Raw genomic sequence first — 26,777 nt, 5'->3', positions numbered from 1 at the left:
AGAGTCGATCGTTCTCTCTTTCGATACCTTTTAAAACTCGATTATTCAAGATTTAAAAATCTAATAATTTTCAAGTCAATTTAAAAATTATATCTGACGAGCAATTTGGTTGAAAATAAAAAATATGACCGCCAAAAATGTAATTTTAATAAAACAATTTGGTGCTCAATATAGAAAAATTTGTATCAAGTCGTACATTTGGATAATTGAGTGTTAATGAAACGAGATAAATAAAAAAAGGTACGTGAGCGAAAGATATAGTACCTAAGTACTTATAGATGAAAAATAAAAAAATTTGGAGCAAACTTCAAGAATTGGTCGTAAGGCTAATAGTCGGAACATTCATATTCATATTTATTTTGTAAATAATTTATTTGGCAATTAGGCACTTTGACGACAAATGATAGTCATACCTGTCATACTCAAGTATAAACCATTGCATCCGTACGCATTCATAGAGATATAAGAATTCTTATATCTCTATAAATTAATGTACGCATCACATCCCCGCAAGTGTCAGCATTATCATCGTTGCATTTTCAGATTTCAGTACCTACTACCTACCTCTTATTAGATCTACTTTAGTATACCTATACGTAGATGTATGCACAGTTCGCCTGCAGTGTCTGCACTATGCCAAATGCCATCAGCAGCCGTGCAGCAGCCGCCACTCTATATCCCAGTTTACCACCACCACTCTCTTGAAGAAGTTGTCGACGTTGTCGTGGCTCATCCATCTGATATATAAACACACTACCTCATACGTGTAGCTCATCTCATCATCATCATCATCATCATCATTAGGTGGTAATATACATTACCCGTGGGAGTACGTATGACGACAACGTTGCTGTCCTGGCAGCTGTTGCCAGGAGCCGGGCACTTATTGTGCTGAGAAAGCTAGATTTGTGTACAAAACGATGGTGTGAGGGATAGACAAGAAGAATTTGGCACGCCCGAGGAGAGGAAAAAAAGCCAGCCAGGATGGCGAGATCCAACTGTCCAGGTGGTGGCCTTTTCGTCGTTGAGGGCGAGGTCAGCCTCCTCATGACAGCCATGAGACGCGGTGTTCGCTGGTCCTCGCATTCCCATCAGGTAACGGGGTGAATTTTGTTTAGGAATCGTGTGATTCAAGTGACAGGAGGGTGTCATATGTTGGGGTTGTTTTTGTCTACCCGGTGCAATGTTGACAATATGCGTTAGCTTTAAAAATAGCAAGACTTGAGAGTGAACGCGCACAGTTTTTTGGCGTGATTTTGCACCATTAGAGGCGAAATGCGCTGGTTCACGAATAATAGTGACTGGTATTTGCTTTGAAAATCGGCGCTCGTTGTGCAAATCCTTGTTTTTGGGTTTTTAAATCTGTCACATATTTGACATAAAAGAAATAAACTGTTGTGGGCCATTTCTTTTTTTCTTTTTCTATAATTGGATGATGACATACAAGTCTAGTACATGCTTCTCGTTGTACATGTATTTCTGTTTTTTATCGATGTAGAAATTTATTTGTATTAAAAATAAAAAAATTATACATTTTTTTTTTTCATCATACTTGTACCCTATAAAAACTATTATTAAATAGATAAATGTTTTTGGATTTTGCAGGATGAAGATCAAGATGCGCTCATGAAAGGGCTGTCAACTCTTAAGGAAACTTTGAACGACGTCAAGCACTTGTCTGAATTAGAACCAGGAGTCTTCATGGCACCGTTTTTAGAAATCATTAGGTCCGAAGAAATAACGGGACCAGTCACTTGTCTTGCACTGTCTGCTGTAAATAAAATTATATCTTATGGTCTTCTAGGTAATCCAACTTTTCCTATAATTTAAATATTCCATTCGTAATTTTTTTTTGTTACCAACTCACACTGAATTTTCAGATTCCGAGCATCCTGCCATTGCACCATGTGTGGAAGCCATAGCTGATGCCGTTACCCGTACGCGATTTGTTGGGACAGATTCAACCGCCGATGGGGTGGCACTCATGAAGATTCTTCAGGTTTTGAGGTCTCTTGTCTTATCACCTCCTGGCGATAATCTGTCTAATGAGAGCATGTGCGAAGTTCTGCTCAGTTGTTTTAGGATATGTTTGGAAACACGACTCAGTGGTAAGATTCTTATGGCTATTTGAAAAGTTTAGTAGTTTCAAAAGTAGCATAAGTGATATGCATATTTGATTTGCTTTTCAGAGTTATTGAGGAGGACAGCAGAGCACTGCCTGAGAGATATTGTGCAGCATCTTTTTGTTAGGCTGCCTCAGTTTGTAGATGACATGAGAGGCCAACTGAGCATGAAAGTAAGGCTACTAAATTTTATAAAGTAAATAACCATATTGTACTAACCTTATAATATTATTGAATTGTTTATTTGTTTCAGAAAATGAGGACAAATAGTTTGGAAAATACAAAAAATAAAACAAAGAAAAGCAAAATTAGTAATGTAAAACCAAAGTCAAAATCCAATCTCGATGATATTGATGATCCAGAGACTCCACTAATGAGTCCTGTAGCAAGGGTGAAATCCAATCATTTAGCAACCACTCCGACAACACCTGTTGGCAATATTGTTGACATGCAAGGTTGTCTGAATCAAGCTAATTCTGAAAAAGTTGAAGATGATAAGAAAGATAATACTACTGGTGAATCAAAGAGTGACTCGAGTAAAGATAACAATAAAGATGATGTAACTTCAGAAACTAATCAAAGTGAAGTTTCAAAAGAATCTGAAAATAGTGAAGCACCCAAGAATGAGACTGAGGCTAAAGGTAGCAATTTAGAAAACAAAGAATCAATTAGTTCCAGTGTAAATGAAAAGCAAGTTGAGGGTAAAGCATGTTCACCAGTACTTGATTCATCCAAGCAAATCGTCTCAGGAAATTCAGGTAAAATTTAATATTTCTTTCTTATATGCATCCAAGGTTTTCACATTATATTAAATTGATGTTTATTTTGTAGACAATCAAACAAGTGCTGATTTCGTGCGATCGCCTATAGGCAGTGTTGAAGACTTGTCGGTTGATGACGCAAATAACGGCGCTAAAGGATTGACCGCCAAAGTTGATGGTGAGTCAGTCGAAGAATACGTAAATTCGCAAGGTGTTCGTTTCATGACGGCGCAACAACACGCACCATATGGCTCGCCGTGTATACGAGAACTGTTCAGATTCTTGGTGTCACTTTGCAGTCCTCTGGATAAACAGAACACCGAAATCATGATGCATTTAGGCTTGAGCCTTTTGCAAGTAACCTTGGAAGTAGCAGCTGATGCTTTGTCGAATTTTCCATCTTTGCTTGCTCTCGCTAAAGATGACTTGTCTAGAAGTTTGATTTTGGTATGGTATATTAATTATTATGCATACTTTATGTGGTCCAAAAGTTGAAATCAAATTTTTTTTTTTTTTTTTTTTTTTAGTTATTAGGTACAGATAGGTTGTCTATTTTGGCTGCCAACATGCAAGTATCGTTTTTACTCTTTGAATCGCAAAGAGAACACTTGAAATTTCAATTCGAGCAATTTATTGTTAAATTAATGGAATTAGCAAATACAGAATCGAATAAAATATTTTACGAGCAACGAGAGCTCGCGCTAGGTAAGTATGTCACAGGCCATTAGTATGCAAATCTATTTGTAGTTTTCCGTTACCACCTTTCATTTGTTGCTATGTAGAAACTTTAGTTCGATTGTGGAAAATACCTGGTTTACCTACAGAGTTGTTTATTAATTATGATTGTGGCTTGTATTCTGTAAACTTGTATGAGGAGTTGATGAAAATGCTATCAAAGGTACTGTTCAATGTAAGAATTTTTCTACAGCTTGCGCACGCTCAAAACAGGATTATCATTGGTAATAATCGTTGCTTGTTATGTTGTCTTTTAGAATGCATCAACTATGACGGGAAGTATGTATAGTATGCAATTCATTTCGTTGGATGCGATTTTTACGTTGATTGCCAATATGGAGGCAAGATTTAAAGGCCACACAAACATGTTGAAACCTTCAAGACACAGTGCCCCGCTGAATCTCCCATCTCGAGAAGAATTATTGGAAACTAAAACTAAAAAAAGGGTATACATGGAAAGTATTTTTATTAGTAAGATCATGTTTTGATTAATATTTCCATAATTTAGTGGTTGGCTGTTGGTTCCGAGAAATTCAATGAAAATCCAAGAAAGGGTATAGCCAAGCTAGCTGAGCATGGACTACTCGGTGAGACTCCTGGAAACCCAAACCCGGATGAGATCGTTAAATTTTTACGAGAAAATCCAACGTTGGATAAAAAAGCTATTGGAGAGTACATCAGTAAAAAAGAAAACACAAGGATCCTGAATTCTTTCGTTAATAGTTTTGATTTCGAAAACACGCGTATCGACGTCGCTGTTCGCCAATACGTCGAAACGTTTCGATTACCGGGCGAAGCGCCGCTCATTTCCTTGTTGCTCGAAACATTTGCCGAACACTGGCATGTAAGTTCCAAATTGGATTGCAAAAATACTTGATTCTACAACTCATACGATTTTTCAGGAAAGCAACAACAGACCATTTGCTTCTGCTGAAGCCGCTTATATATTAGCTTACGCTATAATAATACTGAACACTGACCAGCACAATCACAATGCTAAAAGGCTAATCAATCCAATGACAGCGGAAGATTTCAAGAAAAACGTGAAAAACGTCAACGGTGGTGCCAATTTCGATCAAGACATGCTGGACGAGGTGTACACGGCAATAAAGTAAGTACCTGACTGACTACATTTTTTTTACAAAAACCTTTTTCGATCGGTCGATAAAAGAATATCGTTTGGTTGTTTACTTGAAGAAACGAAGAAATAGTCATGCCAGCCGAACAAACCGGACTCATAAAAGAAAACTACTTGTGGAAGTGTCTCTTGCGTCGAAGTGCGAGTCCAGAAAGCGTGTACGTGAAGGTCGGTGATGCAGGCGTATTCATAGACAAAGAATTAGCTGAGCGTGCCTGGGCTCCAATAATCAGTGCGCTCTGCAAAGCTTACGACAAAGCCCCGGATCGCACGCTACAGCGTAAAGTCGCCCAATCATTTCTTAGGTACAGCATTTTTTTTTTTTTTTAAATTGCAAAAAGCTCATTAAACTCGCATTTTTAATGACATCAACAGCTGTGCTGCAATAAGTGCTCACTACGGCATGACCAGCGATCTAGACACGCTTATCGTGAGCCTGTGCAAATTCACGGGTCTAGCTGCTGCTGGCGGCCAGCCTGATCAGATCGTCCTGAAGCTCGGCGGCAGCGGAACCTGCCAGCTGGCAACGCGCACCCTTTTTAAAATCTGTCACCTACACGGGAACGCGTTGCGCGCCTCCTGGAAGAACATGGTCGACTGTTTGCAGATGCTCCTCAAAGCTAAACTGCTGCCAAAGGACATGACCGAGGGTGAAGATTTTCTCGACCCGTCGGGCAAAGTCAACATCGCCAGAGATCCACCGCAGCCCAAACAGCCGCCCGTCGAGCAGAGTATACTCTCGAGTTTGTACTCGTACATCACCTCGGATACTTCGCGAAGTCCGCACCCGGCTGAGGCCGTGGCTAAGAAAAGAGCTCTCGAGTGCGTCGCGCACTGTTACCTCAAACAAATCATCGAGGAAAGCAACTTCTTGGAGGTAACTATAAGATTTTTACACGTGTATTCGGAATCCAATAGCGTTAAGCTTTTCCTGAGGAACGATAATTTTTCGGTCCCCAGGTCGAGTCGTTACAATCGTTGGTCACAGCGCTGATCTCGGCCAACTCGTCGAACGACGAAGGCACTTCAGTTTTCTTGCTGGAACTGCTGCTCGAGACAACAATTCAAAATTGCGATCGAGTCAGCTGCATCTGGCCAGCGGTACACACGCATCTTGAAAATCTGTTGACAATGTCAGCCCGCGATGGCCAGCCGTTCTTACTGGAGCGCGTAACGATCGGCATGCTGAGGCTCGCGATCCGTCTGCTGCGCAGCGAAGAGCTCGCCTGCACTGTACTACCGCCTCTGATGCCCCTCACCCAGTTACCCTCGGCTGCGGTACCACCGCTCGCTCGACAGATCTCGTTTGGGTTGTTTGAGCTGTTGAAGATAGGGGCGGCAAACATTCACAGTACCGAAGACTGGAAAGTGGTTTTCAATCTTCTGGAGTGTTCCGGAGCTGGTGCTCTTCAACCAAAGCAAGTGTCGAATGCCGTGATGGATGAGACGATGAGCGGTAGCCGTTCACCTGTGAGTTCTTTTTTTTTTTTTTTTTTTTTAATCCTAATATTCTTGTATCACCATAATAATTAAACAAATGGGTAATGTTAATTTTGTAACGCAGATCACTGTATTGGATCAAAGGTCGCTAAGCCCAGTGCCAGAATGGGTTCTAGTCTCACCAACGGGCACCGAGGCTCCGTTACCGGTAGCCGCGGACACGATAGTCTTGGACCGTGATTTGCAAACGCACGACCCGGCCTCGCTGATCAAGTGTTGCGAAAGTCTGACTTTTCTTGTTCGCGACGTTGCTCACGTCACGCCATTCAACTTCGAACTCTGCGTCCGTTGCGTGCGAACCTTTGCGGAGGCCGTTCTCTGTCCGGCTGGCAAGCGTAGCCGCATTCCCATCGGTGCTGAAGAACCACCGGCTTATCAACAAATGCCCATTCAACTGTTGGACCTCATGCACACGCTCCACACCAAAACCGCCCAGGTAAACGTTGCACAACAGTTTAAATAATTATCATCATCTTGTTTCCATGAGCAATTTAAGCTGATTATTTTTGAATAACGTAGGTGTTTCGTTGGTGGGCGGAAGAAAGTAGTGGTGACGCGACGGGTGTCGATGGCAAGAACGCTATATCGACAGCATCGTTGTGGTCTCAAGCCTGGCGTCCGCTGCTGCAGGGCATAGCGCGACTCTGCTGCGACTCGAGGCGTGCAGTACGTGCAGCCGCGATCACCTCGCTTCAGAGCACACTACTAGCTCATGATCTGAGCCAGTTGTCGGCTATCGAGTGGTCACAGTGTCTCGAGCAGGTGCTATTTCCACTGTTGGCTCAACTGCTCGGCCCAATAGCTTCAAAAGATCCATTAGCTGTCGAGGAGACGAGAGTTCGGGCCGCCATGCTACTGTCTAAGGTAAATATTCAAAAACCCAACTATCGTGGTAGACTTTTGGATTCAATGATTAACATTTTTTTTTTTTGCAGGTCTTCCTTCATCACCTGAATCCGCTACTCACGTTACCGGGCTTTCTACCGATCTGGTTAACAGTATTAGATCTTTTGCGATCCTACATGCATGCCGACAAAAGCGAGATGCTGTACGAAGCCATTCCCGAGTCCCTGAAGAATATGCTTCTGGTCATGGCGTCGGCCGGTGTATTACAGTGCGAGTCTTACCTGTGGACACCAACGTGGCGAGCAATCGATGCATTCCTTCCTAATTTGAAGGCAGAACTCTTTCCCGAGCCTGTGCCTTCGCCTCCACCCTCGTCACCGCCACAGTCGCAGTCCCCCACGAATCAAATGCCACCTCAGTCTCCCACGATAGCCCCACAATCCCAATCTCCAACGAATCAAGTAACAATGCAACATCCTAACGTAATAAGCCTCGTAGACCAGCAGGAACTCACCTGTCCTATTCCCATTCCTGCTTCGCTCGAAGATCAACACCAGCAAATCCAGCAGCAACAACAACAACAACTCTACATGCAACACGTCCGACAGCAGTACCTACAGCAGCAAAGTAGCAGTCCAATGTCCCAGTCGCCGCCGTCAGAGGCGACTGTCGGTGTACTCTCAACTTCTCCAGGGTCACAAGAGACACCGCAGTCCATCAGCCCGCCGGAGCAGTCCTTCTCGCCGATCGCAATAGGCTTGACGCAAGTGGAGCAGCCCACTTCGCCGTTCAAAATAGTTCGCTCATCGCTAGTTCTCGAGGCCAAGGAGCCTCAGCAAGTCATCACCTTTGTCAGTCAGCCGCCGCCAAGCGTCGCGAGTCCCGTTGCCGTTCAGCCTACGACGCAGCTCTACAGACCCGTTCCTCAAAAGCAACAGCAGCAGCAGACTTACCACCTCGAGGACTCGAGTGCTAAAGAGCAACAGCAGCATCAGACTGACTACAGAGAGCAGACGATTAGTATTAAGGAAACGGGATCGCCCGCCCATCTTCAGTACACACACTTGCCGCAGATGCAAGTTTTTCACAGTGAACTTTACGGAGAATCTGGCGGTAACTCTGCGGACTGCGCGAATAAGGCTGAAGTACGTGGGCAATTTAATTATAAATTTTCAAACTTTTCTAACGGGTCATTGAAATAAAAAACAAACACTTGACTGTATGTTGATGTTTTTGTTGCAGATGTCGACATCGGACACCACAATGATATTCAACTCGGCGGCGTATTTCAGTGAAGATTCGGCGGCAGATCGGCTGTTTGTCGTGACCAACCCTTGACCACGTACTGTACATTCTTAGTGTATATTGTATTATACGGAATTTTTTCATAGTGCATAAAGTCGTAATGCAAGAATGGATTCAATGAACGTAAATTCTGAGTATATGGGTAAGGAAAAACACGAGGAAAATAACAAAAAATGATTACGTAGCCCGTTAGAATCTTTGGCTTGTATATTTGGCCCGATGTTATATGCATGTTATACGTGATAATTTATAAGATGCATATATACACACACACACAATGTAATAACTGTAATAATAACATCATTTGTTTTTTTTTTAAACAAAAACTTACGTTATAATTTCAGGATGATACATAAAAATTTTTTAGAAAAACGTAGAGATAATCGTTGAGGTACATTGAAAAGACTAATGAGTAAAACAAAGACAAGAGCTAAAACAACGGATCTATGTACACAGAGTTATCGTTAATTAAAAAAATTTATACACATCGGAAGATTTTTCTTGCGTCTTAAACGCGTCGTTTTTTAACATATACTTACCGTAGAGCAAAAAAAAAAAAAAAAAGACATCTCTCTTTGAACGCGGTAAGGCACGAAGGGTCTACTTTATCGTCATACATACACACATAAACGTGTGTATGTGCGTAAGGTACGCTTTTCTTAAAACATATACAAGCGCGGCGCTATTAATAAAGTGCCTGGAACGGTCCAAGCTGTCTTCACAAGATTCCTGACCTTCGTGAGCTAAACGACTTCTTCAACGATACCCGTGAGAGCCAGACGTACGCGCGTTTATACAAAAATACAAAAAAAAAAAAAAAAAAATGAGAGCGATGCGTAAGGCATCTGACTGCCTGGCTTGTATATGTCGGTACATGAAATCTTAATTCTTCTTCCAAAGGAGCGTCTTGAAATGTTATACTTCTTTTTCCCTTGATTATTAAATCTTCTATATGTACATACATTGTTTGTATTTAGTAATTTTAACATCTTGGATAGTTTGTCCGTTGCACGTGATTGAGCTCTAATGAGAGCTCCTGTAGATAAGAATTAAGATTCAGGTCCAGTTAGTGGTCCGGATTATTTTAATGTACAAGGCGAGTCGTTTCTCTTTCACTGTTCGCGTCTGCAGTAGTGGCCAAGTTTCTTGCATTTCTCGCAAAGATGCTGCGGATGTACTTTGCTCTGGTCCGACACATCTAGGCCATCCGGTTTTTCCAGGGGCCGCTGAGGGAACAAAACAAAAAAACAAAATTGGCCAAAGTGAGTGTTGTGTATTATTTTTGTAATATATTTATTATTCTTTTATATGGTTATTGTTTTTATTTTCTTTTTTTCTTTTTTTCTTTTTTGTTTTTAATTTTAATTACTATTATTTTATTGTTACAAATTACGTCGTGCAAATATCTATTATAAAAGTCTGTGTATATTCGCCGGTGTAACGGTACTATGTGTGAAAGGGAGAAAAAAGAAATTATGAAGTTTAGCGGATGATTATTTTTATTACTCCAATTGTCGCGGGTGTTTTTATTTTAATTGAAAAAAAAAAAAAAAAAAAAAAAAAAACTTATCAATAAAAAGTATCATGGCAAAGCAATTGCAGCTCACGTCTTTTTTTTTTCAACTCACTCATTGGACGACTGTATTGTAAAAAACAGGGCTATGAACGTGCGCCCCTCGGAATTCGCGTTTTTGCAGAGAAATCGTCGAGGTAAAGAGAGAGAGAGGAATCGAGCGAAATTACGGCTATAATTAGCCTTGGCGTTTATGCGTTTACCGAAAAGCTCGACGCACCTTATATAATTCACGGCTCAGTCGTACACACGTACAACGTTAGATACGTTGCTGTTGAAGCAACTGACCGCGTTTACACCCAAACACTCGGAAATATATAGGTAATTCCTCAAACATTTTAAATAATGCATTGAAACACCAGCCCTGAAGTATACTGGCTCGTATCCGCTCTCTGGTAAGTGTATACAAGTGATTTTCACTTTTTGTTTTTTTTTTCGTTTGCACGCCCTACTTGAGCGTATTTTTCAGTAGCCTTGGTCGGATCAACAAAATTAGAGGCAAAAACAACAAGTTATTTTTAAACTGCTTCCAACGTAAATTGCCCCGTTGTACGGCGCCTCGTTTATTTTACATATTTTAATTCCCAACGAATTATTAAAAATTTAGGACATTAGAGGAAGCGGTAGGTATATATTTTTCCAGGCTCGAGTTTTATCGAGCAACAAATTGTTGTCCAACTTACTTGTTTGTTCGGGTAAACATTGATGCGGCACTTTATGCACTCCTGGCCCATGTTGGCCCAACTGTTTCCCGACATCCATTTGCGCTTGCATTTCGGGCATTTGTATTCACCAAAGCAACGCTTCTTGCCTTGGTACGGCGTTTTTCCATCACCCTTCGGACGGGCCTGAAACAATTTCTTCCTCCAACATCAACACGGATGCCTCTTTTTTTTCATACACGCATGATTTTTATTTATTATTTGTGCTCTCTATATGTTTCAATCATTTCCCCCCCCCCCTTTTTTTTTAACACCCCGAAAAAGCGTATTTAATATTTAAGCAACTCTCAGATCACCGTAAGACTTTAATCAAGTCGAAATTTAATTAAAAGCCATCGCGTTTGTGCTTGATTGAGTTTTATCGATAGTCGAAGTATAAAGGGTATGAAAAGCACGCTTGGGCCAAAATTAAATTTTTCTTGCTCCAGCGTATACATATACCTATGGCAATAGGCTTTGAGAGCACGTTGAATAAATTTCACGTGTCCCGATTGAGTGAAATACGGTTTGATCGTTTGATGTCGAGCAATTTATTGAACAGTCGATGTAACGCGACGTCACGCGGTACAAGCAACTCTGCGGACCTTTTTTTTCTCATTCGACAGCAAACTTGGCGCAAAAAAAAAAGTGGACGCTGAAACATTTTCTCTTCTTAAAGTAAATTTCGGACATGCCTAATGTATAACAAATTGATGCAAACATGTAATGTTGCCGGGAAATTTTGCAGCTGCGAAATTCAAAGATAATTCAATCCCATGTAATAGTATTGTCAATTAATTACGTGGAAATATTACTGTACAATATGGTACTGCGTATATTAATATAGAAACTCGTAATTTTTGGAGATGCTACAGTATAGCATACTTTTCTCGTATAAAATTTTCGTTGCATTGAAATACAACTCCAATCGATAACCAAATGTAAAAATACCAAGTGCGATGAACGATACACATAAATATAGATAACACTGATGATATGCGTTAAAAAAAACACACACACAATTTCGCAAAATTCGGTTTTAAATTCAGATAAAGAGATACACATAATGAAATTATTTGCTATGAATCTTTCCATAAACGCAGAGGCAAGCGCCGATCGAACCAATTGGTGATAAAAAGCCCCACGTTTTTATCGTATATCCCTCTTACGTCTCAGTTGTACATACCACTTGGCTTTGGTGGCATTCTTTGGCGCTCGCCTCTGCCGCTCGTTTGGCAAAAAGAATCTCCTCGTTCGGACAATTTTCGTTGTATCAAACCGATACAAATGCAGTTCGGTTAGACTTCGCATTTTTGAAAAAGAAAAAGGAAAGACATGCTTCTCCAGTGCGCGATACTACTGGGCACAGTGTACGGCCGGGCCTTGGCCAAGGAGCGCCTCGAGGTCCGGTTCGAGTGGACGGACGGCATAAACTACACCTGGCCCTCCTACGAGACTTACCGCCAAGCGGTAGAGGACAATTCTTACGTGAAAGAGAACAACACCCTGGAGAGCATCAGAATCTGGAAGGGCAACATGTACCTGACCACCTCCCGCTACGGAGTCCCCGGCGTGCCGGCCGCCCTGACCGTAACCCCAGCCGCACCCCGTGGCAACAGATCGCCGATGCTCCAGCCATACCCCAACTGGGAGATGCAACAGATCGGTGGAGACTGCTCGGGCTTCCAGTCCGTGTGGAACTTTGAGATAGACCCCGTGGGCAGGATGTGGGTGCTGGACAGCGGCAGCAGCGAGGTCCAGTGCCCGCCCCGTTTGGTCGTCCTTGACCTCGAGGATGGGGGCAAGGTACTACAGAACTACGCGTTTCCCACCGAGGTGGCCAGCCCCGAGAGCGCCGAGCTCAACGACATCGTTCTGGACCACGAGGACGGCGGCTTCGCCTACATCAACGACTACGACAGCGACAACCAGGGCGTCATCGTCTTCTCGGTGCGGAGCCTGACCTCGTGGAAGGTCGAGCTGAGCCACGACCTCGTCACCAGCCTGTCGCTGTCGCCGGCGGACACCGAAGGAAGCGGTCGGAAGCTCTACTACACGACGTACGAACCGCACAAGGTGTTCCAGGTGCCCACCCGCGTCCTCAAGGACCGTAGCTTGAGCCCCAACGCCAGCCGGGCGAGCGAGGAGTTGAGCGTGGCGCCCCAGCCTTGGTTCGAAATGCTCGTGTCCAGCAGCGGGGTGATGTTCCTCACCACGGAGGAGCCGGTGGCCGTGCTGGAGTGCGACCTGAACAGCCCGTCCTACCTTGTGACCCGGCACGACGTCGAGTGGGCCGAGAAGCCGAGCGCTCCGCTGCACAGTCCCACCTTCGACGGAAGGGGCAACTTGTGGTTCGTGGGCTCGGTCGAGCTGGGCGATGGAGTCGCGAGTCAGGCCGTCGTGCTGCTCCAGGCCAAGATGCGGAGCTACCAGTACTACGGGAACGGCACGGTGCCGGGGTTACCTTGGGCCGCTACTACCGGGGCACCGATGAGCCGATTGACCTTGGGCACGGACGTTGTTTTGCTGGTCGTTAATCTCACCATCGTGGTGCTCGCCGGCTCGTTTGTTTGTTTGTATCTGAAAATTGCACGGGCTACGAGCCCCTTGGTCGTGTGACGGGTGTTTACCGATCATCGATCGCGTTTACTTGTACCCACTGAAGTGCTTGTACTTGATATTTACCGTGGGAATCGAATAACCCGAGGAGTGTGGTTTTGTACGGTGGTGTCATTCGGGATGTGAGTTGAGAGACATCAAACGGACTCAAAGAGTAAATAATTGAAAATTTTGTCTAACTTTACTTGATTTTTTTTTTTTTTTTTTTTTTTTTTTTTATCCATCCTACACCATAATATTGTGTGCAAGCCTCGTCGAGTTGTGTGCAAAAAAGATAAAACTTGAAATTGTCACGAGGAAAAAGACGTGTATCGAGGAGCGAGAGTTTCTTGAACCGTACCACGTACAATATATCTTATCAGAGGCAGGTTTGAGTTGGCGCAAGAACATGTCCCTGCTGTTTTCTTTAAAACTTAATGTGCGTGGTATAAGGGGGAGAGGAAGAAAAAAAAGTGATAAAGTTGACCCCATTATCCGATAACATGTCGAACCCCTTGTAATTACTTTACTTATTTTAAGCTGTGTAATTATATTAGCCCTAATTCAAATCAAAGATAACGTCTTAACAGTCTGTATTTTGTTTATTGCAGAAAAAAAAAAAATTGCAAAAGCAAATCTCGTATGGATGTGTATTTTATGTATCGTACGTTCTTCTCTATTAGTCAATGTATCTTCAGGCTTCAAACGACAAATATTGTTTCACAGCAGCTGGCGTTTGTATCGATATTTTAAATATAACGAAAATTAGTAGATAGACACTCTTGTAGGTTGAAAAAAACATCATATGTAAAATACTGTATTTAAAACGTTTTTCAATGGTGATGAATATGTGTTACCCGCAAAAAGCTCTGGCTGATTCATAAATTTTTTTTTTTTTTTTTTTTTTCATTTATCTGCGTCAACTAGATGTAGCTTCTGTCTCATTATTGTTGTCATTTTCTAATCGTTAAGAGAGTATAGGCGTGCGTAAGTTGAAAATCTAGTAAAACAAAGTAAGTCAGCGAAGCCAAAAGACAATCAAGTGGCTCTAGATACGAGACACGATGACATGTAAATCTCATTGTGCATTTTTTGTTTTTCATTTTTTTGCTCACACGCGATCTTTTTCTACCTTTTTGTTTGCAGATTTAAGTGAATTGTTCTTCACACGCGATGCAATGCCAATAATCTCAAAAGGCCATTAATACACAAAAACTCAAACTAGAGGCATTTACGTAGACAGTAGTGTCACTTGGGTATACCTATAACACAGTAATGCATTGTGTTATATACTTTTTAAAGGTGTCAAATCTCGCGCGCGTGTTTATCGCGAGCGAAATTCGAGTGTTGCCATGTACATAAACAATACATTACACATTACGTCACGCACGCGATGTATACACATAATATATCATGTTATAGAAATAAAAATTAAAGACCGTGAAAGTGCAAGAGATGGTAAATAAGTGTGCGTTTATAGTAATAAGCAAAGGAGGCAAATGATGTTCGTTGCGTGGCTCAATTAACACTCAATTGGAGCGACGTGACGCCGTAACGTCATGGGCCGACTGACTGATTCTCACAAGTACATATATTGTGTCGTGTGTGAACAAACGCTTTCTGTGACACATTTCGATTTGACAGAGGCTCATTTGGCTATACTCTTTACTCTTTACTTGTAAATTATAGATAAAATTTAGTGTCCTTCAAGGGGAAAACTTTTCTAGCAAACTTCCAGCTATGCTTCTCAGTTTTTGCCAAGGAACGGCTCAAATTAAAAATAAAATGTAAATGAATAAATATTTTTAGCTGTAGGGTTTGCACAAAATTCACTAAAACCTTTGAAGAACCAAACAAATGCGTCGTCGAAGATTTTAAACATTTTTCCACGCTCCTGGAAACTTTTGAAAGCTACAACAACCAGCATGGAAAATTCAGCTACGGCTCTTGTGAAATTACTTTTTTTTTGTTATACCTTTAAAAACTATTCGAAATAATATCAGCCGGTAAAGCGTGGGTCGGACACGTAAGTATGTTGTGTCACTGCGAGGCGGGCGCTGATGCGATACCCATGTGATGGCATCGAGCCAAAGCTTTCAAATACGTGCTCGTGTACGATTGACAGGTGAAGGGATTCTCAAATAAATTTTCACAAAATATTATACTAGTGTTGATCATTCGATGATATTTCTATTGTCTTTCTGGGATCGTTGATGCGCCTCCCAAACGCATATTTTTTTTGTTTTTAAATCATCGAGGATCGCTACTATTTTTATCTTTATATTTTTTAATAAAAGGAAAACTACAAGCTGTTTGAATTATGTTTCTGTGTATATTTGGTGTAAGAATGAATAAACAATTTTTTTTTTTTTTTTAAATTTATAAAAGTCTCTATTGGGTTTCTTGAACGATACGATACAACGACAAGACAGTGCATCAATTTACACCGTTTCAGCCTCTGATATTGATTTTACAACCAAATTCAGACTAAGAAAAATGATTGAACCACCGAATTTCTCAATCGGAGCATAAATTAATTGGTGCAAGGATATAAAAAAGACTTACCTTCGGACAGTCCTTAATGTAGTGTTGTGTGCTAAAACACACGTGGCACATGTAATCGGTCGGAGGTTTTTTGTTATGTTTTTTGTCGATTAAGTTTAGATTGCTAAAGTAGTCGGCGACATCGTTGATGCTCTCCGTGAGGCCTTTTCCCGGAAAAGCGCTGTTCCACAGCCCCGATACTAGTTTGCTCTGCAAATTAAATGCGTTTATTTCAACTGAAATGACAAACTGTTTGAAGGTAATTAGGTTTTGCAAAACTTTTTTGTTCTTTCTTTTTTCCCCCAACCACGAATCAACGTAAGTACAAATGAGCCTTTTTTTATATTTTTTTTTAATCCTGTAGAGTCTCAAAGCTCTACGTGGGAACGTTCAAACGCAAGGTTCATTACACCGAGTGGTAAGGAAAAAAGTAAAAATGATATACTCCGATACAAGGTAAGTGACGTTTTACAAGGACAATAAAAGCAATAATCGTATTAAAACGACGAAAACGAATCCAACAATTCTCTTGATGTGATATTGTGATTGTTTTCAATATGCAAAAGAAGAATAAGAAGAAAAAAAAGATTTTTACCGACAATGCAAGATATCCTTTAAAGCCTTCCAACGTATGTTTCTTCGCGTCTCGCGAATCGTCGGAAAAGTATAAAATTCGTTCCTCGACCAATTGCACCCGGAAGAGGAAAAAAACAAAACCAAACGCACCTGTTCCGCCTGTCGATGCTGATTCTGATCGGCTAAGGCAAAGTAGACCATATCGAGGATCTGCGGCGAATACCGTAGGTGCTGCAAGCTCTGCCTCGACGAAGACAGGCCATTGCTCACCATTGCAAAGTCCGGCTGATGATAAGCCTGTTGTTGCACCCCCGAAAGTACCTGCAGGTGGTGGTGGTGGTGGTGAGACGCAACTCGAGGCGGCCTGCAGGTCGCCATGGTCATCTACCCCCGTGCTCCGTATACAAAGGGGAAGGATTGGCCAATGTTCACCCTCGCTCGATCATCGGACAATTCGTGGCTCTTCGATCTATACTTTGGTCACCACAAAATCTTCCATCATTCATTTGAATGAGCCATAAATATAATATATATGCCGTGGATGTACAAAGCAAAAAAAAAAAAACACGCGAACACGTTATTATATATATATATGTGTATATAGCATTGCACGCTTCATCAGCATCTCAAGCAGAGCTTTTTTAATATGTACATACAATATATAGGACACATTGTTGTGCTTTTACTCGAGTGACACGCTGGTTCTCTGTTTAGCATTTGATTGGTCTGGAACGCGGGGGTGGGGGAGGGTATATCAAGTTAATACACTGACGCGGCTGTACGTATTTTTTTTTTCTCTCTCGCTGGACCCAAACGATATACACATATTATAATAAATATCGCGTTACGTCTACGGGTGTTACAAAGAAATGCTCCTTCGACTCTAAATAGCGCGCGACTCCTTTACGCGCCAATATATATATATATATATATACGTGTGTACAATGTTATATCATTTCGTATGGTGCAGGGTATGACTGATGCGGGTGTGTACGTTACGTGCGCGCGTACAGAGACAAAGAGCCGAGGGTTATACGCGACACCGGATGTCGTCGGGCGAAAGAGCGAGTTTTTATCATACGATGCCGAGGATTTGCAGATTAATTCCACGAAATCGTCGCGAGTCGTGCTCATATATGGGGGATTTTAGTTTGATTCCACTTGAGAACGCGTCGAAGGATTAAGATTTTCATTGTTACTTTTTTTTTTTTTTGAGCGCATATGTGTACCCGCAGGTATTCTCTTTTTGTTTGGCATTGACGATTACTTACATCATTTTTCGCCACTGTCACAAATTGTTTTCTCGACTCGGGAAGTGGGACTGACATTTATAAATAAACGTTTTGTTGTTTCCGAAGCGGCGCGCCGCTGAATCTTGTTTGTTCCTTCGGTTTTCAACAATTTTTCGCTCAAACCGTTACTCTTTTTTTTTTTTTTTTTTTTCATATAGACTTTTGACTCTCTTATATACCGTAAGACATTTTAAACTTACTTGCAAATTAATTCGAAAGAAAAACTAAAACCACGTCTATAAACGATCTATACACTGCAAATCAAAGTGGGTTATTTTCTGTAACACTTTTTACTCGCTTTTATGTGGGTAATTTTACATTTCATACGTGTGTATTTTTTAAATCATTTTTATACACATGAAATGTGTTGAAACAACCCTTTTTCCATATGTTTAATTGATAAGTACCCCCTTGTAAAGTGTAAAATCATTCACATAAAAGCGTTACAAAAAACTATACGCACTTCGGTTAGAAAATGTAATTCCGTCCCATGAACAAACTGCAACTCGGAAAAAATGTTCACAGCTTACAGAGAGGAGAGAGGAAAAACAACAAAATACCGGAGAAAATTTCAGAGGAACCATATATAACATGTGCTTATGTTGCATGTATATACGCACGTACTCGCGGCGCGATGTCTGCGCGCGATTAAAAATAGTTTTTAAAAGCCAAGTTAATGTGGAGCATGAGCTCGCGAGTTGGCCGCTCTCGGGCGATACGTTTTTCAACAAAACTAATCGAACCACACACACACACACACTTTTTTTTCTTCTTTTTTCTTTATTAATCCAATTTTATGATCACCATGCAGTTTCAAGTCCCGAATATATCGAAGAAACCTTGAAAAAACATCGCGATCCCGACCAAACTACTTGTTTTTCAATGTTTCTTGCTCTGGGTGATACTCCTCTCGAAGAGCTTTTGCATAAATGACTTGGGGAAAAATAAAAAAAAATAAAAAAAACATCTTAGAAATTAGAATAACACACGTACTTGATAATGATCCTTTCAAAGGAGCACCTTTCGATCCTTTACACGTGCAAAAGCACTTTAACGTCACAGCCACCAAAGATGCCACTTTTCACCACTCAAAACTGGAGAAAAAAAAAAAAAAAAAAAAAAAATGTACGCATAGAGTATCGACTTCAATTCGTTCGTATACGAAAGCCAATTAAAACTCCGCAACGACAGCAGCAACAGCAGGAGCAAGCTGTAAGCTCGCCGAGAGCAAGCGCGCGTATAAAGCAAAATGGCCCAAGACCCACCCGTTTCTATACATACACCCTGTGCACCGTGTGCGTGCAAGTGTTTACACACACACACACACGAGTTGTCGTCCTCGACTATTTCAGCATCCATCCATCCCTCCTCGGTCTTTTGCTCTCTCCTCCTCCTATGCGTCCATATAAGCTCTTGTACAATATATATACGTATCTTTTTAGATTTTTCGAATATGCGCGCCTGCTCGATTATACACGTTTTTCACGGTGTACGCGTAAACTCCCCCGTCTTTTTTTTTTTTTTTTCTTCTCCTCTGCGTATCGATAAGAGAATCGTACCTTTGTGTCCCTGGGCTCTCAGGAAATATGGGTTATCGGTGAGCTGTTGGATTTTCGAGCGGTTCGGTGGTTTCGAGGAAAATTACAATCATACCTATACATGATCGATTCTTCCGATTGGTTGGGCGTTTCAACATGTTGACAAGATGACGGTACATTGGTTAAACGGTCATCTGCGAACTTTCAAGTGGCCGACTTAAGCGATTTTATGTGAATCGTTATATTATTATATTACCAAAACTTGTGCAAGACAAGTTTTTCAATCTCAATTGGTTTTCAAATTGGAACGGAGCTTTTTATCAATGCGACATTTTTTTATAGCTATAATATTCAGATATCACCGGATGTATGATTTACACGAGTACAATGTGTTTCGTTTTTTCTCACGTTACATGTCTGAAAGAGTCGAGTAAGTATATATATAAAACGCTGATGGGTAAATTCAAAAATATCGTATATATATATATAGTCAAAGCCTCCAAGTCGCGATTTTGTAAATAACCACGAATACCGATCTTTTACAACGTCCCAAGATGTAATATAAAAAAAAAAAGAGAAATCTTCCATGAGGGACATATACAGTACTTATAGCCGAGTGTCGACAGATCTTCCTTTTGCGTACAATGCACACCGATAATCTCGATCTTCGTCGGGTTATTTTCGAGGAATGAGGGCCGCATAGCTGGTATAGCCACAGACGCACTACTGTTAGGATAAAGGAGAAATTCAACAACACTAAGGATTGTTTTTTTTTTTTTTTTTTTCGTAAGAGAGGGGGAGGAGGGTGGGAGCTGATAAGATATTGTTTTTTCATCACGTGCCACGTAAGCAAGGCGAAACATTTTTCGAGGAACACACGGAGTGTTGATGGAAATAATCGGAAAATGCATGACTCGCGCATGGATAAACTGAAAACTATTCAAGTATATGCTCGGTGATGATCCCAACTTTGTAAATCATGTCACGTAGAACCTCGTTTGGATCACATTGCAAAAAAAAAAAAAAAAAAAAAAAAAAAAAAAAAAAAAATTACTATACGAGAAATTAACTCAGGTTTTAACAATATATTAATTTGTCCAAGCCAAACGCGACAATTGTTTCCGGTAAATCGAAAGAGGCGCCAAAGGTTATACCCACCAGGAAGGATAACGTATTATGAAACACGTTGCGTACATAAATGGCACGGGGAAGAAGAGTTACTTGTACCTACGTGTTTTATTTGCCGTATCGATTAAACAGCACATACATATATTTATATCCATGTACAAAAACTCCGTGAAAGTCATTTGTTTCATTAGACTTTTAAAAAAAGAAAAGCAACTCCGCAAGCGCGCGTCATACAGAAACGGTCAAAGCGCTGCACGAATACCTATACCCCTTTTATATATTATATGCGCCGTGCAGCCGTTTCTTTTGATTTCCCGCGAAACAATGCTGTAATTGCAAGGCAAATTATTCGAGGCAATCGTCAAGTTTAAATATAAATTTTTCGTGTCGCACGGGCTTGTGTGGCGTCAAGCGCAACTCGGTGCTGTTATTAAAAAAAAAGAGTTTATTAGATCAATATATATAACGCTACATGTATACCCATTTATATACGCCTAACCGGAAGCTGATGGCCCAGCTTGTACACACATATATGTAATGCATAAACTTTTTTTTTTTTTTTATTGCACCCGCAAAACGCGTTCGCTGTCCTGCAGGTTAAATTTATTATCCCCCGGTGCGGTGAATTTCTCGAAAATTCGAATTCAAATTAATTTTCGACCGCGCGATGATATTAACTGCCGTATGTGTGCGTTTTTTAAAACCGTGCATGCAGGGGACCATTGAAAAATGAAACAATGAAAATGGAAAACAAAAGCTATATACTCCGCACACGACTTTCGACCTTTGAACTTCGGCTAGCTGGGTGTGTGTGTATCTATGTATATTTATGTAAGTACACATGTATTAGCTGCAAGAGCGAGTCAAGGATGTGCACGCAAAGCCAACTATAACCCTCCACCTTACATGTATATGTATATAAATGTGTGGGTGTGTATATAATGTATGTATACGACGAAGCTTTATTATTAGGCGAAAGCGTGCGCTTGCGATTTCGGCGCCCTTGCCTCCCCCCCCCCCGCACCTCGTCCTTATATACCTACTGCGTATACCTACTCAAGAGGAAAGAACACCTGGTTGCGTGTAGTTCGTTCGATTCGCCGATGCTCGCAAGTCGGCCGTAATTGCGATCGTGGAGTCTTTGTGAACAAAAAAAAAAAAAGCTCCGAGTGATTGTTTTTCTTTTTTTTTTTTTCTAGCCATCCTCAAGTGGATGCGTTGTTGTTGTTGTTGTTTCACGTGCTCTTTGTAAGATGAGCGCCTACTGGCTTTGGAAAGAAAATCCAACGTGACCGATGTGTGGGGTTTTTTTTTTTTTTTTTTTTTTTCATGCGATTTTCGACAAGTCGAGCTTGCAAGGAAAAGGTGCTTCATTCGAGTGGTACGAAACGTTAAAGTTGCACTATTCCAGATCAACGAAAGTTCTTTCATGATATATTTCTTATACGTCATACATTTCATAGCCTCCATCGAACCTATTCTCGTATGCCTGTAACATGAAAGTCAGTCAATATAACAACACGCGTACCCTTGTTACGTATACCCACGCTGATTCTTGGAGGGAAAAAAAAGGCACCGTGACGATAACGACCCGCGCGTGCCGTGCAACTGCAAAGATTTGAAAAGTTTTTTAATAAATATATAATAGTCACGAGGATCTCGCGGGTTCGATGTGGGGAAAGGCCGAAAAAGTAAGTTGACAGTATTGTATTGTAAGTATATAATACGTGAGTTGGGAAGGTCACGCGGAAGCGGCCCTGAAAATCAAAGGAAAGGAGTAAAGGGGCACTTCCTTTGACCTCTGCGTCTTGTGTTTATTTTTGAGCGACCACGTGTGCAGCGCGACATTTTATTTTAATTCCCTTTATTTTCCTCCCTCGTACACGAAAGCTCTCCAAATAAAGTGATGTGCACGTAGTATAATCGTGACACGCGCTCGTTAGACCATTTTTTTTTTTTTTTTAATTACTCGTTGCGCCTTTGCCGCTATTTTATGTGGAATCGATTAAACATACATCTGCGGAATGTTTTTTGGTTTTTAGCGTCACGCTTTTGTTGTTGCGTGCAGATGATCGATATAGTATTCTCGTGGTTGCTCGCATCCACATGTACTCATGACGTCTTATTCCATTCCGATCCTCGACCCGATGAGGTAAATAACTTGTTTCGTACGAGTACGGGGTTACAAGGGTGTGCGTGGCGAGGAGCCAAAACAACGGGAGAACAACAGCCGCGTAATTGATTTCGATCGGAATACCCTTGAAGGATAAGTATGTACCTACCTGTATGTAAAGTACTGTTTTTGAACGAGTAATTGTCATTTTTGGTTCATCCGAATCATCCACCTGCGCTATTGAAGTTTTTCCTCATCTCCAGTACTTATCAATACATACAACACATGGATTTGTAAATAAATTTAGTGCTTCGTGTTGAGCGAGGGGTGAGTTTTTTTTTTCATTTCAAATTTTTTGTAACAATAATTGGGTAGAAAATAAGAGAGATTACGAAAAAAAAGGATATCCATTTTAATATTTTTTTTTTTTTCGACGCTATCGACATTCTCTTCTCATGTTGTAATAAACTGAGCTATTTTAGGAAGTAAACCTGATATTTTTAGACGACTCGGGCGTTACTTTCTCCATCCCTCCTTTTGTAAGTTTTCAAGTGAGGCCACTTTTATTTCAACCTTCGCATTGAAGATTGTTATCTCTCTTTCTCTCTTTTCTCTTCCATTGCCAGAATGCCACTTTTAAATACTTTACAAAAACTCTTTTGTACTGTAACGTACTATTTTGCACGTTTGAGTTTACAAAAAAAAAAAAAAAAAAAAAAAAATCATACCAGCAACCCAAGCTCTTTTTTAAAGATGGCATGTCGTATATGCATTGTAAAAATTTCGAACAAACCATGTAATAAATATATATGAAAGGATGAAACGTGCATGCAAGACGACTCGGTCGTACACAGACCATAAACATCGGGTCTCCCTTTTTCCCCTCGAGCGAGCAACAGTATAAACGTACCAAAGGCAGAGGGGTATACCCGTTCCCTTGGAGAGCATTAAACGCGGATCGATATTTATCGATGACAGGCCCTCGGCACCTGCCCGTTCGTTCTTCGAAAAAGTTTCCAAGTGCTCCTTTCGTTTCGAGGGATGGGCTGCACACGTACTCTGGCTTTTCCTTCCCCATTAGTCGTCTCCGTCGCACCTTGTATAATTTACTAACGCGCCTTGCAAATAATTTCTACGAGTTTACAAAAGGTGTGCTCACATATGCCATGAACCAACGTAATCCCGGCTCTATACGTCGAATCACACGTGTACAAGTTTTAATAAAAAATAATTTTCATCCTTGTCGAGGATTTCTCGACGCGTTTGCTCTTGTGGGTTGAGATAAGTTTAGCAGGTATATAGCTGCTGATAGTAGTCCCCTTTTTCAATAGTTTTTTCTTTACTCGCATCAACGGGGGAAATAAAGGTCTAGCTCGGGAATGCGTTTTTTTTTTTTTTCGTTTGTTACATTTTGTAGTGACTACTGCTCTTTTTTTTAAAATTAAAGGAAAGAAAAATAAATTGTAAAGATACAAATATCACTTGAACTTTTATCTCGTTTTTATATAGGGTTAAAGGGGCCCATCCTTTCATTGTCTATTTGTCTATGTAATATGCTAAGATCGAAGAAGGATCGAGAGGAAAAATATAAAAAAGAGGGATAGTTTCATCGGCACACTGAGCAACCCAATTTTCTCTTGATTGAAAAAAAATGTAGTCGATCCAAAAAAACATTTCATACAATTGAATGAGAAATTCGTGATTAAGAAGAAAAATTTTTATTTGATGAAATATTTTTTTTTTTTTAACTTGTATATATTTTCAATTAAAAGAAAATATTTAACGGAACGAGGGTAAAGAAATGTTCTTTGATTCGAAGAATTGAGTTGCTTAGTGGTCACTTTAATATTTTTCAAGCTGTGGCTTTTTTATGATGAAATTACCTCATGTGACTATTTTCGAAACCCGATTCTACACGAGACTTTGAAATCACTTAAAGAAACCAATCGTACACGTATACTGTATTTCTTTATGCACGATATAACAAACTAGGTACAATGGCTCTATTGAAATTGAAAAAAAATGAGGCGTAAACGCTTGAAGTGCCACGGAATAATGCGTTTGGCTTGAAATTGAACCCTTTAGTACAACAATACAGACTTGCACGTACGCACATGTACAAGTATATATTATACATTCATGACTCGACAACTGATTATATATACTTTCCCTTTTCCCCCTCGTTGGGTCTGAAAACAAAAAATAAACTTTTCCGTGAGTAACTCTTTTTTTCTCTGTGGTATACGTACGAGTCACGTATATTATACACACATGCAACGTTTGCATGAAGATTTTGGAAAAAAAAAAAAAAAAAAAAAACAACCATTTTACAGCATAAAACGGTCATTTTCATGCTCATCACAACTGTGCGCATATTGGTTACAATTACAATGAATTTCAAAACATTATTATTTTAAATTGCACTGTATACCTATATGTACACATCGACTATTTCATTGCCATCACCTCTCGGAAATAATATGTGAACGCGCAAACACGCACGGCATCGTAACAAACACTATAATATACTGTATATATGGCTAATGTCCGACGGACATTAAAGTGTCACAACAATTAGCGCGAAAAATAAATGTATCATCATCATCATCATCATCTTCCAAGCCGTACAAAGTATATGTACGTATAGCCTGCGAGTAACAAATTTATATACGCACATCAGCCCCGTTTCTATACAAGTATATGCAACATATGGTATGAGACCAACATGTAATAGATGCGAATCAAACATAAAAAAAAAAGACTACCATGACGTCACAGTATCGTAGTAGGGGTTGGGCGTGGGCGATACAAAGGTACAGGAGCTTGCAATCGATACACGTGTACATATACAGGGGCGTGTACATTTTTGCCATGGACAAATCGGTGCGGAAGTAGAGAAAAAGTTGAACGCGCGCTGAGTTGTTGGGCTATACACACGTGTGCGAGTAGGGTTGCGGGGGGGGGGTGTCCGTCGATTTTTCCCTACCGTGGCATATCGCGAGCTTTTGCACTTTCGTGACTGCTTCCTCTCCTGGGATATATACCTACCCTAGGAGACGAGCTTTCGCCTATATAATATACGCTCGCTATTATACTCGAAACGCTCTGCTCTCGTTTTTTCCTCTACAGTCGCAAAGGGAACTCTGATTGAATGTCCTTTTTTTGCCGCTTCGCTCTCTTCGTTCTGTTGATGGATAAAGTTTTTTTTTTTTTCTATTTTCTTTTCGTTGAGAAACTCTTTTTTTTTTTTTTCTTTTTTTTTTTTGACTGCAGTTAAAAATAAAATTGTTTTTGGAAAAAACGTTGTTACAGTTCGCGCGGATTGTCCATTTTGTTTGTTTGTACAATGAAATTTTTCAAACTGCAGTCCATACGTAAAAATAGTACATCATAAAAGAGTTTTCCATTCAAATAAATGATACATGGTATACAAGTGGTTTTTTTTTTTTTTTTTTTTGTTAAAGAAGACGATCAACAAGGAGGAGAAATTCGCTATTGTAATGGAAGTCTTTAAGAGCCGAATTTATTCTAGACTATTTCCGGTAAGCCATACCTATTTTCACGTTTATTGGACAAAAAAGTTACAGGTTCGTAATTTTACTTTGATTTTTCATAGCTCAACGTGAACCGCTTTTGAATCATGTAGTTATATAGTATGTAACTTTTTTATTTACCATTTGCTAACAATATATATATGAACATAAAATGAGTTTGAATGTGATACGTATGTTTTGCATATAATTTACCCACTTATTTAAAAAAAAAATTTTTTTCTTTCTACGTTGCAAATTGTTTTTCTTAAAAAAAAGTATTACAAATTTTAACACATTTTTATGAAATATTGACCTATACGTACTGGTGCACTGAAATAATGCACTGAGTTTGTCTAGACGGCATGTCGCGACATAACATTAATTTCAAAGATATGATGCAAGAAACAACGTTATTGTTGATTGAACAAAGTATTACTTCGAATCAAGTATACATGCTTCGATCCTTAAATGTGTAACTCTGGAACGGTTACGAGGAACAGATAAAACTCTTGTTATTTATTCATACAACAGTGCAAAAATGCACAGCTGTACCATAGATGATAGGAACGATGGAACATTCAATACTTATTACTCGACCCCACCCCCCGGCGGCCCCGGCCCTATACAAAATATAAGACCAAAAGAAATAATGATGAAAAATCTCATCGGTTGAAATAAACAGCCAAGCACTTTTATTAAGCAATCAAATAATATATTTTATCAAATGATCAATTGTCAGTGTAAAAAGTAATCATAATCATTAGCCGCTCTCA

General features: G+C 40.3%; 3 protein-coding genes across 6 annotated transcripts; 2 read left to right on the top strand and 1 right to left on the bottom strand.

The window, feature by feature from the left end:
* The first annotated feature begins 653 nt into the window (after positions 1-653).
* On the top strand, positions 654-9,713 carry garz (Sec7 domain-containing protein garz). Of its 3 annotated transcripts, XM_089593422.1 has the most exons (20): positions 654-1,095; positions 1,606-1,804; positions 1,881-2,108; positions 2,190-2,296; positions 2,377-2,881; positions 2,955-3,331; positions 3,412-3,589; positions 3,667-3,794; positions 3,877-4,065; positions 4,128-4,463; positions 4,522-4,730; positions 4,817-5,062; positions 5,133-5,634; positions 5,718-6,227; positions 6,322-6,693; positions 6,777-7,121; positions 7,193-7,636; positions 7,712-7,777; positions 7,880-8,248; positions 8,346-9,713. In XM_089593422.1, exons 1-20 carry the CDS (start codon positions 985-987, stop codon positions 8,439-8,441), a joined length of 5,517 nt encoding a protein of 1,838 aa, XP_089449548.1. In that variant the 5' UTR covers positions 654-984; the 3' UTR covers positions 8,442-9,713. The 3 variants fall into 3 exon arrangements, with proteins under 3 accessions (XP_089449548.1, XP_014204621.2, XP_014204620.2); XM_014349135.3 differs by having other exon boundaries at positions 3,667-3,782; positions 7,193-8,248; XM_014349134.3 differs by having other exon boundaries at positions 7,193-8,248.
* Positions 8,592-16,833, bottom strand: LOC106636666 (zinc finger CCHC domain-containing protein 24). Of its 2 annotated transcripts, none has more exons than XM_014349136.3 (4): positions 16,551-16,833; positions 15,846-16,034; positions 10,665-10,841; positions 8,592-9,634 (listed from the first exon to the last, which is right to left on the bottom strand). In XM_014349136.3, exons 1-4 carry the CDS (start codon positions 16,782-16,784, stop codon positions 9,521-9,523), a joined length of 714 nt encoding a protein of 237 aa, XP_014204622.2. In that variant the 5' UTR covers positions 16,785-16,833; the 3' UTR covers positions 8,592-9,520. The 2 variants fall into 2 exon arrangements, with proteins under 2 accessions (XP_014204622.2, XP_014204625.2); XM_014349139.2 differs by having other exon boundaries at positions 10,665-10,829.
* On the top strand, positions 12,018-13,301 carry LOC149374555 (protein yellow-like). The gene has a single exon (XM_089593540.1). It carries the CDS (start codon positions 12,018-12,020, stop codon positions 13,299-13,301), a length of 1,284 nt encoding a protein of 427 aa, XP_089449666.1.
* Positions 16,834-26,777: the final 9,944 nt, after the last annotated feature.

This window comes from Copidosoma floridanum, unplaced genomic scaffold (genome assembly GCF_036245765.1).
Source record: "Copidosoma floridanum isolate Cflo_tuat_1 unplaced genomic scaffold, Cflo_Japanese_pri ptg000019l, whole genome shotgun sequence".
Taxonomy (NCBI): domain Eukaryota; kingdom Metazoa; phylum Arthropoda; class Insecta; order Hymenoptera; family Encyrtidae; genus Copidosoma; species Copidosoma floridanum.
The sequence above is the reverse complement of the archived record's forward strand: the minus strand, read 5'-3'. Positions and strand labels throughout refer to the sequence as shown.